The following is a 14,094-nucleotide window of genomic DNA, read 5'->3' on the forward strand; positions in this document are numbered from 1 at the left end:
CTAGCACTGTAAAAAATGATTTTTTTTTTGGATCCAATGGTAATACAGAATCAATGTATGTTTAAACTGATAAGCCAGTGAAAGTCACCACTTTGAATATTGTATTAGAAGTTTGTGTCAGCAATTGTTAAATATCTGAATGATGAGAAAAAACAGATATATAAAAATCAATGTGTATTTCCTTCTTTAATTTTTTATAATTGATGCATTATAATTATACATAATAGTAGAATTCATTGTGCCATATTTGGACATGGACATAACATAATTAGATCAATCTCATTCTCAGTACCTTATTTTTTGTTTCCATCTTAACACATTAAAAGTTTTTGGTAAAAATTCACAGAGACCATTATTAAACACTTATTTCCAGGAGCTGCAATGCTATATTGAATATTCTATCACATTTTTAATTGCAATAAGTAAATATGGAGTATTGGGATAATTTAAAAAAAAAAGCACCTCAAAATATCAAAACAGAAGGTCCAAAGGGACTTGGGTAGCTGGGGCTGGGATGTGGGCTAGCCTTGTGATCCCTGACCCCAGCCTACAGAGCGAGGTGGGCCATCCTTCTGCGGTTGTGCCATGGAGCCTGCTCTCTGGGCTCCAGTAATGTCTCCTCTTCTACTGCCCAGGTTCACGGCTGGAGTGATTAACAGGGAGAGGATGGCTTCCTTCGAGAGGCTGTTGTGGCGCGTCTGCCGGGGCAACATCTACTTGAAGTTCAGTGAGATGGACACGCCTCTGGAGGATCCCATCACGGTGGGAGGCCTGGGCTGCAGGAAGCCTCCTCTGAGATTCCTGGAACTGTGTCATGAGAGTCTGGCTCTCAAAACATTGAGTCTTTAGTTCTGTGAAACTAGCACCTCACAGAACTTTCTTTCTCCTATCTCCTCTTTTTGCCCTTTTTCTATATGTTTGAGAGGTCACTCTAGGACTGATTCTTGTTAACATCTCATAGTTGATTGCATTTTCCAAGTCATGTACCTATCTTGTCTCTAGAAACTTAGCTGTACTAGCATTATGTGAGTGGCAGCTGTATCTTAATCACAAAGCACCAAGAAGCTATTTAGGTCAGTTTCTCAAACTTCAGTGTGCCCATGAGCATAGATCCAGGTCACATAGAAGTGACCTGGGATCTTGTTAAAATGCAGACGCTGGGTCAGTGGGGCTGGAGCAGAGCCTTGGTGCCTGCAGCTCTTACAGCCTCCCAGAAGATGCTCACGAGGTACTGGTCCACCGCCACAGGCTTCAGCAAGACAGACTTCCAGGGGCTTCTTCCCTGAGAGCGTCACATAGGGTTAAGTCCCATGGGGTATTGATTCCTCCACCCTTCCACTGAGTATTGAAATCCACTCACTCTTTAGTTCCAAGAAACTGGGCTTGTCTCTAAAAGAGTGTAATCGTTTTCAGATTAGAGGCTAAAAGAATTAATTTAAAGTTTTATTTGTTAAAGAACAACTCAGGAGGCTGAGGCAGGAGGACAATAAGTCCCAGGCCAGTCTTAGCAACTTAGCCAGACCCTGTCTCAAAATAAAAAATAAAAAGGGCTGGGAACGTAGGGATGTGGCTCTCCTAGAGCACCCCTGGGTTCAACCCCCAGTGCCACAAAGGAAGAAAAAAAAAAAAGAATAACAACAACAAAACTCTCTCATGATTAAAATAAATGAAATTTTAAATAAGAAGGAAACACAAACACAAAACATTTAAAAAGCACTATAATAATGTCTTTATTCTTAGGCTCTTCTTGTACTATTTTTCTCTAGGCTGTAGCCATAGCAGGTATGATTTTATATGGTTGATGTATACATGGAAATGATTCTTCTTTCCCTCTTCAGTTTAGGTAATATGAGATTTCCTTAATATCATTACCTGCAATTTCTATAGATTATTTTCAAATTTGACATTGAATCATCGTTTTTCATAATCATGTTTTTTTTTTTTTTTAATTTTTGTTTGTGGTACTCGGGATGGAACCCAAAGGCTCTTTACCATCAAGATACATCCTCAGACCCTTGTATTTTTTGAGACAGAGACTTGCTAAGTTGCTTAGGGCCTCACTAAACTGCCCAAGCTAACCTTGAATTTGTGATCCTCTTACCCCAATCTCCTGAGTAGCTGGAATTATAGGTGTGCATTACTATACCTGGCCATAATGTAATATCATGGTAGTACAGACAGTACTTAAAAACATCTGGAATCTGGAAAAAGATGACCACATTGAAGGCCACCCAATGGATTTCATGAGGTCAGAACCGATCCCTGGTTCTAGTGGATCAGGAAATGAGACATTCAGAAAAAGACCAAGGTAGCATCCATGGGTGAAGGCATCTTTGGACATAATGTAAAGCAGGCAGCTCAGAAACCCCACACTACTCCTCCCCTGCTCCCATAAACAATGCCCAAAAGAGGACTTATTTTGAGGCTATTTTAATAGATGCCTAACATTTCCATTGAGTTGATGTGATATTAACTTTCTAATTTTGAACACTTCATTTTCAAATTTTCTCCAGAATAGAGACACTATGATGAACAACTTTATGCATGTGGGTTTTAATTTTTTAAATTTATTCTGTAATATGAATTTCAGGAAGATAGGATCCTGGCTTAAAGGGCATGGCCATTCTTTTTCTTATTTTATTTATTTATTTCTGTATGTGGTGCTGAGGATCGAACCCAGTGCCTCACATGTGCTAGGCAAGCACTCTACCGCTGAGCCACAACCCCAGCCCCAAAGGCATGGTCATTCTTGTCACACTTGAAGGGTCCTGACAAGTACCTCTCCCCGGGGCACTACCTGACTCAGTGCCCTGAGTGGTACGTGGTGAGTTCCTTGGGTTTGCCGTCACTTTTTCCACAGTGGGTTTTGTAACTTTTCCTTTGTTCCCTTAAGTTAATTAGGAGTGAGAGAGCACACTTATTCAGTTCATATTTCTTTGCTGTAAGAGTTGAATGATTTCATAAATGCTGTGGAATGCATATTCTTCTTTTCTGTGAATTGTCCAACTCGGACTTGATGAAGCAATTTAAACAACATTCCCAAGCGTGCACAGCAAGCAGATGTGTGAGTTGAAAACTAGACACAGCTTTCCTTTTGTTAAATTTCGAACACACTCATCCCTGAAGTGCAGGTGTACGTGGGAGAGCCAGCTGGATGTTTTCCTCGTACGCCTCGCAGTATCCTCATCATGCCCTTTCTGGATGTTTTCTTTTTTGTGATCCCATCTCTTAGGTAGAGGGCTTAGAGAGGAATTCAAGGCCCAGGTGTGGTCCCGTTGGTGTAGCACATAGTGAGGCTATTACTTTAAGGTCTTTAAGAAAATTTGTTCTGATTTTCCAGAAAGAAGAAATTAAGAAGAATATATTCATCATATTTTACCAAGGAGAGCAGCTCAGGCAGAAAGTCAAGAAGATCTGTGATGGGTAAGAGAAACTGCTAATGATTCTTTCATCGGTGACTGGGGTCAGGATCAGGTGGACATACGTCATGCAGAACGTACATGGTTGGGGCTCCTTTGAGGTCAGTAGGGTTTAGAATGACATTTAACAAGGTGGTGTTAAAAATACAGCTGACTTTTATAGCTGTGGGAGTATGAACAGAGAGAACTTGAATTAACATTTAAAAGCAACGAAGAGTAGACATGTTAACCATTCCACTTTATTCCTTGGCATGTGGTATATCTCTTGTCTGCTTCTAAGTAGTAAGACAAGCCAGGTAGTGTACACCTGTAATATCAGCCACTCATGAGGCTGAGGCAGGAGGATTGCAAGATTGAGGTTAGCCTGGGAAACTTAGAGAGACCCTGTCTCAAAATGAAAATTAATAAGGTTGGGGATGTAGCTGAGTGGTAGAGCATCCCTAAGTTCAATCTCTAGTACCAAAAAAAAAAAAAAAGAGAAAGATAGCAAACTACATGGCTAAGTTGTTGCTGAGTTTGCAGACTTGTCCTATATGCAGTCCCTTAGAGTCAGAAATTACCCAGACATTAATACACGAGATCCTGAAGGGGAGAAGTGTTCCATTGAGATGTCCCATCAAAGTCCAGGTCCTTGGTGTCCTGAACAAAGACTTGAGCAAGACACACAGACGTAACAGAGTACAGATTTATTGAAAGGTGTAGATAGCACTCTGTTGGGTAGAATGAGTGGCTGGGTGAGAGAGACAGGCTCAAGCCTCCAGTGTTTGAAATTAAGATCTTATAGGCTGGACTGTGGAGCTTCTGTTCCCTATCGGACCTGATTGAAGACCTTACCCCATTTTTCCCATCAAGTACCTTATAATAGTGATTAGAATATTGCCCACTTTACTTTCATTGGTTATTTTAAAATTTGAACCTGTGGTGGGAATTGTCATGGTGATGTCCTCAGTGTCATGGTAATGGGATTTATTGTAAATAGGGAGGGGACTCATTTCCTGTCCTGTCCTCCAGCGGCTTCTTTCTAATGCCCTGTCTCTGCCATCTTGGTGCTCTGAACTCCTACCTAACAGGGGGGGCTCAAGCCCACAATGTGATTTCCGTAATAGCTCACGGGTTTTGTGGTTTGAATGAAGTTCATTCTTGTAACAGAACCACAGTTCAATTTCTGGGACTGTCAAAGAGGAAGCTGTTGTCGTAGGAGAGGGTGGCCATCCGACTCGTGTGGGCCAACAATGGCCTTGCAGAAAAGGGGTTGCAGAGTGCTCTGCAGCACTACCCCACCTCCACACATCCTTGGAATGTATTGAACACAGGTTTCGAGCGACCATATACCCCTGCCCAGAACATGCTGCAGAGCGCAGAGAGATGTTGGATGGGATCAACGTGCGGCTGGAAGATCTCATCACAGTGAGTGAGGGGTTCCTGTGTGAGCTGGTTGGGGCCGCCTCTGTCTTTTCCCTCTGAGTCCTATCCCTAGGCCCTGCCTGGAAGGCTGGCTGGAATGTTTGCTGCACTCTTCTGCCTGTGGCTGGAGAAAATTGCACAATTAGAAAACTGTTCGATAAGCCGGGGTGATGATACTGCCTGTCAGCAATGCTTCGCCCAGTTCCCAGCCACAACCCTAGCCAGCCTTCAGGAGCCTACCTTAATCTGATCAAAGGAACCCTTTATTTGCTGCCTCAGCCTAGATGGAATCTAGGATCCAACTAACCAGCTTACTACGTTGAACAACCAGTTTGACCGTACTGAATTTAGCCAACCAACTAAGTCTGTAAAAACAGTGCATCTGGTTTCGCCATGGGAATACTTGTATGTCTCCAATTCATTTCCTTGAGAGTGTGTCATCATTCACGGTGACACCGAGGGCTTCTGTGATGGGAACACTCGTCTGTCACAGTGGCTTTGAGTGTGCCCACTAAAGTCACCTGGAATATTCCATCTGATGGAATATTCTAGACCAGCACCATCCAGTTGAACTCTGTGTAATGCAAATGTTCTGTAGCTGGCAATGTCCAGTGCTGTAGTCACTGGCCACATGTGGCTATTGAGCACCTGAAATGTGGTTAGTGCCAGGGAGGAACTGAATGGTTATTTTTTATTTAATTACATTTAAATTTTACTACCTGCCTGCGGTGACCATAGGCCAGCACAATGTGAGATCCTCCATGGGTGGGTTTAGGAATTTGCGGTGTCTGCGTTTGTAAACACTAGGGCCAGGAGGCTCCTTTACCCTCCCAGAAAATCTGTGTTGAATTTCTTTAATCCTCTATTCCTTTATCGTCACTGTCACAGATGTTTCCCTCAAGTAATCCCCCTTGAAGTCCTTTTCCCTGAATGCTCCTGGTAGAGCTCACAAAGGCTGTAACGGGGAGAAGGGGAAGGACACGATGCTCACGACACTCAGGTCAGCATGGCTTGGGCAGCCTCTGTGTTCACGGATTTTGGTGGCCCGAGTTGGTCAGTTTCCCCAGCAGTGACTTCTGTCTTCTGTTTAATCAGGACGCGGAGTGAGTCTTAGCCACCCAGGCGGTTCACTCTGGGGTGCTACCACAATAGCAGGTGGGTAGCACAGCCAGAAAGGTGAGGGGGCCAGATGACCGGTGGAGCAGGGGGTTCTCTGCCTGGAGGCCATTCTCAGAGTTTGGGGAGTCCTATCCCTGTCTTATATCAGTATTGAGTCCAGGTCTGTCACCAGGTGTTTCTTTCATAGAGGGAACATGAGCTGTTCTTGAAAGAGTGAGCTCCATTTTAAGGTTTAGACAGTTTTATCTGCTGAAATGGCTTTGTCTCCTGGAAGTCCTGTGACCAGCGTGCTTCATTCTGCTGAGTGACCCTTCAAGACACCTCAGTGGGCCTGACGGCTATCATTAATCTTACATCCATGATGTAACTTTTACAGAATACTACAGTAGCCACCTGTAAAGGTTATTGAAAAGGATCACCTATTCATTGAATTACAATTAATTTCATCAAATACATTTTGTGTGGGACAAATCATCCATCAGTCCTTCATACATTAATCACTTGTTCCTTCTTAGAGGGATTATGTATCACAGCATGTCTTAATTTTTAAGGCTGCTACAACAACTTACTGTAAACTGGGTGGCTTAAAACAACAGAACCGGAAGTCCAAACTCAAGGTGTCCGCAGGGCTGTGCGCCCTCTGAAGACACCAGGAGAGGGTCCTTCCTTGCCTCTTCTGGCTTCTGGTGGTTCCGGCAACCCTTGGAGTTCCTTGGCTCATGGATGTAGTGCTCCAGTCTGTCTTCCTTGTCACATGGTCTCCTTCCCTGTCCGCCCAGATCTCCAAGTTTCTTACGACACCACTCACGTTGACTAGGGCCCATCCTAATCAAATGTGACCTCATCTTATCGCCGTATGTCTCCATCATCTTATTCCAAATAAGATTATACTTTAGGACTTCATCTTTTTTCTTCCTGAGAAGAGGGACACAATTCAACCCACAACAATAGGACCATGGACTTTAGAAGAAATGGAAAATTTGGTCTTCGCCCCAGGGGTGTAGCCTCTATAGGGGATAGATTTGTGGTGACAGGTAAAGTCCAAATGAGCTCCTTCCTCTGACATGGAAGGAGCCCAGGACATGGGAAGCCATGGTGGCTGATGAACCTCCCACCCGTGTCAAATGCCTCCACGCATGTTCCTGTCTCTCTGCGTGTTGTCTTTTGCCTAGGTCATCACACAAACGGAATCTCACCGCCAGCACCTGCTGCAGGAAGCAGCTGCCAACTGGCACTCCTGGGTCACCAAGGTACAGAAGATGAAGGCCGTTTACCACATCCTGAACATGTGCAACATCGATGTCACCCAGCAGTGCGTCATCGCCGAGATCTGGTTCCCAGTGGCAGATGCTGGACGCATCAAGAAGGCGTTGGAGCAAGGCATGGTGAGTGGCACGAGAGCTGGGAGGGGGCAGATGAGTCACATCGGTCTCATCAGTCCCTTCGTGGGGCTCTTGGAGGTTGTCTGCCCTCTGAGCTTTGCAGGTGACTTCATGGTTGGTTGGCCTCCATCTTTGTATTTTCAGGTCTTAACCCAGTGATGGGGTACATGAGAGAAACGCCCCTTTCCGGCTCCAAGGGTTTGACAAGTATGCAACATTTCTTTGATCCTCAGTGAATATGTATTGAGCACAAATGTGCCTGTCACTCTGTGAGCTGTGGCTGCAGCTACCACAGTACAACTGCAGCTACCATCCGTTAGCTTGTGAGGTGACAGTGTAGCTGGAGAGACATATAACCAAGCACCTATGACAAGAGCTGAAGGGAACAGATTGCCCATGGTGTCCGGCAGCTGTGCTAAGCACCAAGCATTTTATTCTCATCGCTCTCCCATTCAAATCTTAGTCATGCACTGAGCACTGGGAACTGACCTAGGGCCACATGGGCAGACCATGGCCCTGCCCTTGGGAGCATTTTAGAAAGGGAGATGGGCAGTGTCCAAGAATGTGATTTCAGGCAGTAGTGAGCGGTGAGCTGGAAATCAAGCAGGAGGGCAATGGAGACAGTTGGGGCTTGTTGGGCTCCCCTATCCACCACATTGACGAAGGAGGTTCCCCTGCCCTAAATCCTACATGTTGGCCTGATACATGGCACCCAACACTGGACAGATGAGACTGATGGTCACACATTCTCAGAGCCCAGGTGAGAAGGACAATACCTGCTAGGCAGGCCCACCTGAAGGTTGCACTTGGACGTGCACTTGGGAGCAGAGGGAACCAGGGGGCCTGCAGAGGCAGGCTCGGTAGTGACCAGAGGATGAGGTGACCTTTGGTTTTGCTGGAAGATGTGATTATTGCCTCACTTGAATAAGCTTATGTGGTAGTGAGGAGGTGAAGCCCATGGCATCAGGGACTGGGTAGGGGCAGCTGGTGTGGCTGGTAAGGGAACTAGTTGGGTGGGAGCCTCTCCTTCAAGGTAGGTGGCATATCTGGTGACAGCAGGTGGAGCTCATGGTCTGTTGCCAGATGAACCCTCTGAGCAGGTGGCATTGGAGCAGACTTCCCGAGATGCCACAGGGGCAGGGGCAGGTGGGAGACAGAGCTTTCAGGCCAGACTTCTAAAGGGAAAGGATTTGTGGTGGGAATGGATGAGGAGGTAGGAGCTATGTTCTTCCCCTTTGCACAGATGAGGAAACGGGGGCACAGAGAGTAGTAGTAAGTTGCTCAGAGCCAGACCCGGAAGGCAGGATTTGGATGTAGGGAGTGTTTCTTTTAACCCCGTCCCCAACTATGTCTCCACATCATAATCCCCAAACAGCTCAGGTAGAGTTTGAAAATGGCATTTCCCCACAGTGGGATGGACAGGGGCTGCTTCCTGGAGGAAGGGGTGCATGAGCTGGACCAAGGTGGAGAGGTCAGAGAGCAGGTCAGGGGGATGGGGAGCAGGGGAGGCCTCCTGGAGGCAGCTGCAGCAGGTTTAAAGAAGGGGTCAGGGGCTCAGGAGAGGCTCAGGGCAGATCCCAAGGACTTCACAGCCACTCAAGGGGCCTGGTTTTCTTCTCCTGCTGTAGTGACATGATCCGGTTTGCCTTTTAGAAACACCTCACTGCAGTACAAAGACAGTGGGGCCACCAGGGACGTGGTGTCCAATGCTGGGGTCTGAATGAACAAAGTCATTCTGATATGAAGGAGTTAACCTTCCTATAGGGCCTCTTAGGACTGGCTTTTTTTGCAGGTGGGGCAGGAATGGATGAGGTCTTGAGATGGGGTCTTGCCACATTGCCCCGTCTGGCAAACCCCTGGGCTCAAGTCATCCTTCGTAGCTTCCCAAGTACCTGGGACCCAGACATGCACCACTGCACCCAGCTTAGGGCTGGTTCACAGTTTCTTCAGTCCCTCTGAGTCAGGAGTGGAAGGCCTTTGGTGGGTAGAAGATCGGAAGGAAAAGTATATAGGGGGAGCATGTGGCGGTACCATCCTGTCATCAGTAAACATTTGTTACCTGCACCAGGCAGCAGGTTGGCTGCAGAGAGCAGGTTCAAGAAGAAAGACAAAAAACAGGAAAAGGAGGCTGCAGTTCTTGCCATCCAGGAGGTGATGACATGCACTGTAATCAGATAATGTCACAATACAATAACCCCCCCCCCACACACACACACACTGGCTGTGAGAACTCCAACCACTCCAAGCCCCAAGGATACTTACCATGTGCCCACTTAGTGCGACTTAACACATGAGTGCTCAGTCCTCAGCCTCAGTCCTCTAACAATGCTATGGGGTGGGCATTAGGACAAATCCCATTTAAAAGATGCAGACTCCAGAGAGGAGGGGTGGTGAAGGGGGGAATAGCAAGTTTTGATTAGTGGACTGGCCGATTGAATCAGAAGGGACGAGTACCACCATTGCACAGTTTCAGGAATCTGGGAGACTGGAGGCTCTGAGGAAGGAGCAGAGGGGCAGGAGGACCTAGCCTGGGGCAAGTGAGGGAGTTCAGTTTTATGCTCCTGTATTTGGTGAAGTTGGGGAGACATTGGAGTTAACAAGCCTAAGCAGGCCGTTAGAAGAGAATTGAGATTTGGGGGAGGGTTAGAGCCATTTGGAGGAGATGGGTTCATTCAGCAAAGTGGATGAGCTCTTGAGGGAGGAGGTGAAGGGAAAGGGAAGTGTAGAGAGCTGGACCTGAGGCACGAGGTGGGCTTTGGCAGGAGGAGGGAATGGAGATCGTCAGAGATTCAGGTGGGACTTCGCTCTCTAGATAGCTCTGTGTAAAATGAATTAGGTAAATATTGGGAAGATGAGGTCGTGATTCTCAGAGAGGTCAAGAGGTGTCCCAGGGTCACACGGGGTCTCCTGGCCCTGGCCCCAGGCTCACTTCCTCACATGGGTCACATGTTCTTTTTGCAGGAACTAAGTGGCTCCTCCATGGTCCCCATCATGACCGAAGTGCAATCTAAAACAGCCCCTCCCACCTTTAACAGGACCAATAAATTCACAGCTGGCTTCCAGAACATTGTTGATGCGTATGGCGTGGGCAGTTACCGGGAGATAAACCCAGGTAAAGACCAGATGTGCTGCATAGCAGGACAGCTTGAAAGTAAAAATTGGTTAAGATGCTTTCTCAGGGGACCTAGGAGGAGAATCAGCTAAAACTGTGACATCCCTAAAATCTTAAGTGGTGTCCTCATGCCCAGTCTTGTCTTCCCTCTCTAAGTGCCGATTGGCGATTTGTTGTCTGTCTGCACCTGTTCTCCTTGAAGTGCAGCCTCCCTGGGCAACTGAATTCAGTTCCTGTTTCCTTCACCTGTTCAACCTGGGTCATCTCTAGTGATCATGTAGGAAAGAGAGAGTGCAAAGTAGATGAGGTTCTTATGCCCTATGCTGTGGAGTCTTTGCAGCCTGGTTGGTAGAATGGAGGGGTAGACCAGATGCCTGTTATGCAAACGGCGCATGGTGCTGTCTTTCTCCAGCCTCAGATCATAGCACAGGGCCTCATGGGTTGAGAGTCCCTGATGGTGGTGGAAAGAATATAGAAGACACTTAGAGATGGAAAACTGGTTTTAAATCCCCTCAAGCTTTGTGATCCTGGGCAGGTCACCTAACCTCTCTAGGACAGTGCATCTGAAAATTGGGGAATAAGAATCCCTGATCATGGATGAGCTCATGCATTTGGGAGTGGGTGGGGATGGGGAGGGAAGACCGTCACAAAGACGTGGGGAAACCCAGATGTGGGGTGTGGAGAACTCTTTGCTTGGAGGGGCTCTGGACAATCAGAGGCCTCAGGCTGTTGTGGTCTCCACCCCCACCCCCTGCAGCCCCCTACACCATCATCACATTCCCCTTCCTGTTCGCTGTGATGTTTGGAGACTGTGGGCATGGGATTGTGATGCTGCTGGCAGCCCTCTGGATGGTCCTCAATGAGCAGCGCTTGCTGTCCCAGAAGAGCAGAAACGAGGTGGGTGTCTGCCCAGCAAGTGTCTCACCTGTCTCCTCAAGGCAGTGTTAAAACGTGTTCCCACCTTAGGAATAACATGTGCTCATTAAAAATAAGGAAGAGAGGCAAAGTGAAAATAAGGAAAAATTCAACATAAAACTCACTGCAAAGAACAATCCTTTGGATGATTTGGTGTAGCTCATTCAGTATTTTTTCCATAGTTTGACAAGCCACTTCCTCTCCTCGTCTTTGCAGCCCAGGGCCTCAGGCAAGCTAGAAAAGTTTTTATCACTGAGCTTCAGCCCCAGCCCCCTTCAATTTTTTTATAGCATTATTTTCTTTTCTCTGATTATAAAAGCATTACATATTTATATAAAATCTAGGAAAATACAACAATCTAACCACCTACAGAAAAATCACAATCTATGTTTTTGGCTGTCTTTCCATCTTTTGTGTGTGTGATTATCCATAAATATATAATTTTCAAAAATTAGCATCAAGAAGTGCATATAATTTGTAACTTCTTTTTCTAACATAAAATATCGTAAGTATTTGTTCATGGAAGACCCTTTTTCTATAAGCCTGTGGCCAGAACTCTTAGGAGACCCTGAGAAATTCTGAATACTGAGGCTTGGCTTCATTCATGTTTGAGGTTTCTGTGCTTCCTACAAGGTCCCTTTACAGTGTTCCAAAGATTGAAGCAACTCAGGGGCTGCACTGGTTCAAAGTTTATCAGCTAACCAGTAAATGGCTTTGTGTTCATGGAGCTACATCGACCAAGCTGAATTATGAAAATAGCTGCAAACTCTAATCACGGGTTGAGTCAATTAGAGCTAGCTGGTGAGGTCATTATGAGTTAATCATCAGCAAGGTCAGTGGGCAAGGTCAACCTATGACCAGCAGTTTTCCATGACCAGCTTAACAGATGTCATTTTCTACAGTAAACAACTCAAGTTGCAGTGTTACACTTGGGCACTTCTTGGAATGAGTGACACACTTCAAGCAGTGCTACGGGAAAGGGCTCTCCTCCCTGCAGTGAGTTAGACAGCCTCATGACACAAGACCCCAGATGAGTGTAGATTTGACTTGCCATGAACCGGCAGCCGGCAGAGGCCAGCTCAGTGCTGCGTTCTATAGGGACCCGAGGCAACAGCCAGTTTCAAGTCCCTTCCTTAGAGTTGAGGCCTCGGCTTCAGTTCACTTTCTAAGTAGACACTGGAAGAAAGAGTATGAAGCCTGTATATTTTTGTTTCCATGTTAAAAAATACCAGTCTAGAAACTTCTTTCCTTCATGTCTGGAGTGCTGGGGATGGAACTCAGGCCTTGCCCATGCTAGGCCAAAGCTCTACCACATCCCCACGCCTAGGACTTTCTGATCCACCCATGTAAGTTCAGGAAAATCAGGGCATGTGTGATCTTCCTCTTTGGATTATTGGTGTCTGCCTTGGTCACAAGGTCCCCTCCATGGGACCCCCAGACTAGTGACGCTGGAGACTTCTGATAACACTCTCCTCTCTGAGATCTGCAGTGGAGTCCACTGATAAATGTTCTTTCTGTCTCTCTGGGGCCAGATCTGGAACACCTTCTTCAACGGGCGCTATCTGATCCTACTCATGGGCATCTTCTCCATCTACACGGGCTTGATCTACAATGACTGCTTCTCCAAGTCTTTCAACATCTTCGGCTCCTCCTGGAGTGTCCAGCCCATGTTCAGAAATGGTACATGGAAGTAAGTTTGTAGAATGAGATGGCTCACTCATTGGCCATCCGGATAGCCCCAGCAGCTGTCCTCATGGTCCAGAAAGTTCTTAGCTGGCACTGCTTAAGGGCACACCTCCAAATTCAGTCCATAATTTAGTTTTGGGTACAAAGCCTGAACCACTTCTTCAGTAACTATGCTAGTAACTGTATGCACAGAAATATCTTTTACGATTCCAGAACCATGTTCCAGGTGCAATTGGGAAAACGAGTGGTAGGGATCATAGAAGAAAGCCTTCCTGGAAAAGATGGTGGCGTTTGAAGCATACTGTGCCATGGCAGAGGCTGGAGGTAGAGTGGAAGGCCAGCCTCAGCAACTTAGGCATTTTGGAATGAAGACTTTGCTTTAAGAAAAGCCCGGACAGGGGCTGGGGATGTAGCTCAAGTGGTAGCGCGTTTGCCTGGCATGCGTGCGGCCCGGGTTCGATCCTCAGCACCACATACAAACAAAGATGTTGTGACCACCAAATACTAAAAAATAAATATTAAAAAAATTTAAAAAAAAGAAGCCCAGACAGATGTTGAACTATGGTGTCAATTTCCAGTGTTCAAGGCTCCATACTCTAGCAGAGCATTTCCTTTGGCTACTCAGGACAGCTTGACTTCAATGTTAAAAGCAAAGAGGGAGACGTGAGTTTTGCAATGCCAGCTTCCTGTATTTGCCTGTGTCTGACAGAGTGGGGAGGGAATGGGTGTTGGGGGGTGAGGGCAGCTAATGAGGTCTGGGGGCTGCAGGAAAGTGGGACCTGGAAGCCCTCTGATCCCAACAGCCTGCACCTCTCACATGCACCCCACGGTTTTTAGCAGCTAATCAGATGAACAGTCACCAGACTGGAAACAACACTTCAGGAATGTGGACTCCTAATGGGGAGGGAGAGAGATTTTAGAGTTTGAGAAACTGGGAGAAAACAGAAGAGCCCTGGAGGGTAGTGGACTGCAATCAGAAATGTCAATCAGAAATGCTGACAACCTCGTGATTCTTAGGCCCCACCCACCCACCATACTGGAACCGAGGGACACTTTA

At 46.5% G+C, this 14,094-nt stretch overlaps 1 protein-coding gene across 1 annotated transcript in view; it reads left to right on the forward strand.

Annotated features, from left to right (window-relative positions):
- Positions 1 to 14,094, forward strand: part of Atp6v0a4 (ATPase H+ transporting V0 subunit a4) — a 44,853-nt gene that overhangs the window by 10,372 nt on the left and 20,387 nt on the right. Inside the window, exons 6-12 of the mRNA XM_076860221.2 lie at positions 636 to 762; positions 3,341 to 3,423; positions 4,733 to 4,826; positions 7,115 to 7,327; positions 10,286 to 10,436; positions 11,194 to 11,333; positions 12,884 to 13,041. Of these exons, the coding sequence (XP_076716336.2) occupies positions 636 to 762; positions 3,341 to 3,423; positions 4,733 to 4,826; positions 7,115 to 7,327; positions 10,286 to 10,436; positions 11,194 to 11,333; positions 12,884 to 13,041 (966 nt within the window). The remainder of the gene's footprint in view (positions 1 to 635; positions 763 to 3,340; positions 3,424 to 4,732; positions 4,827 to 7,114; positions 7,328 to 10,285; positions 10,437 to 11,193; positions 11,334 to 12,883; positions 13,042 to 14,094) is intronic.

Source organism: Callospermophilus lateralis, chromosome 1, assembly GCF_048772815.1.
Source record: "Callospermophilus lateralis isolate mCalLat2 chromosome 1, mCalLat2.hap1, whole genome shotgun sequence".
In the NCBI taxonomy this organism is placed as follows: Eukaryota; Metazoa; Chordata; class Mammalia; order Rodentia; family Sciuridae; genus Callospermophilus; species Callospermophilus lateralis.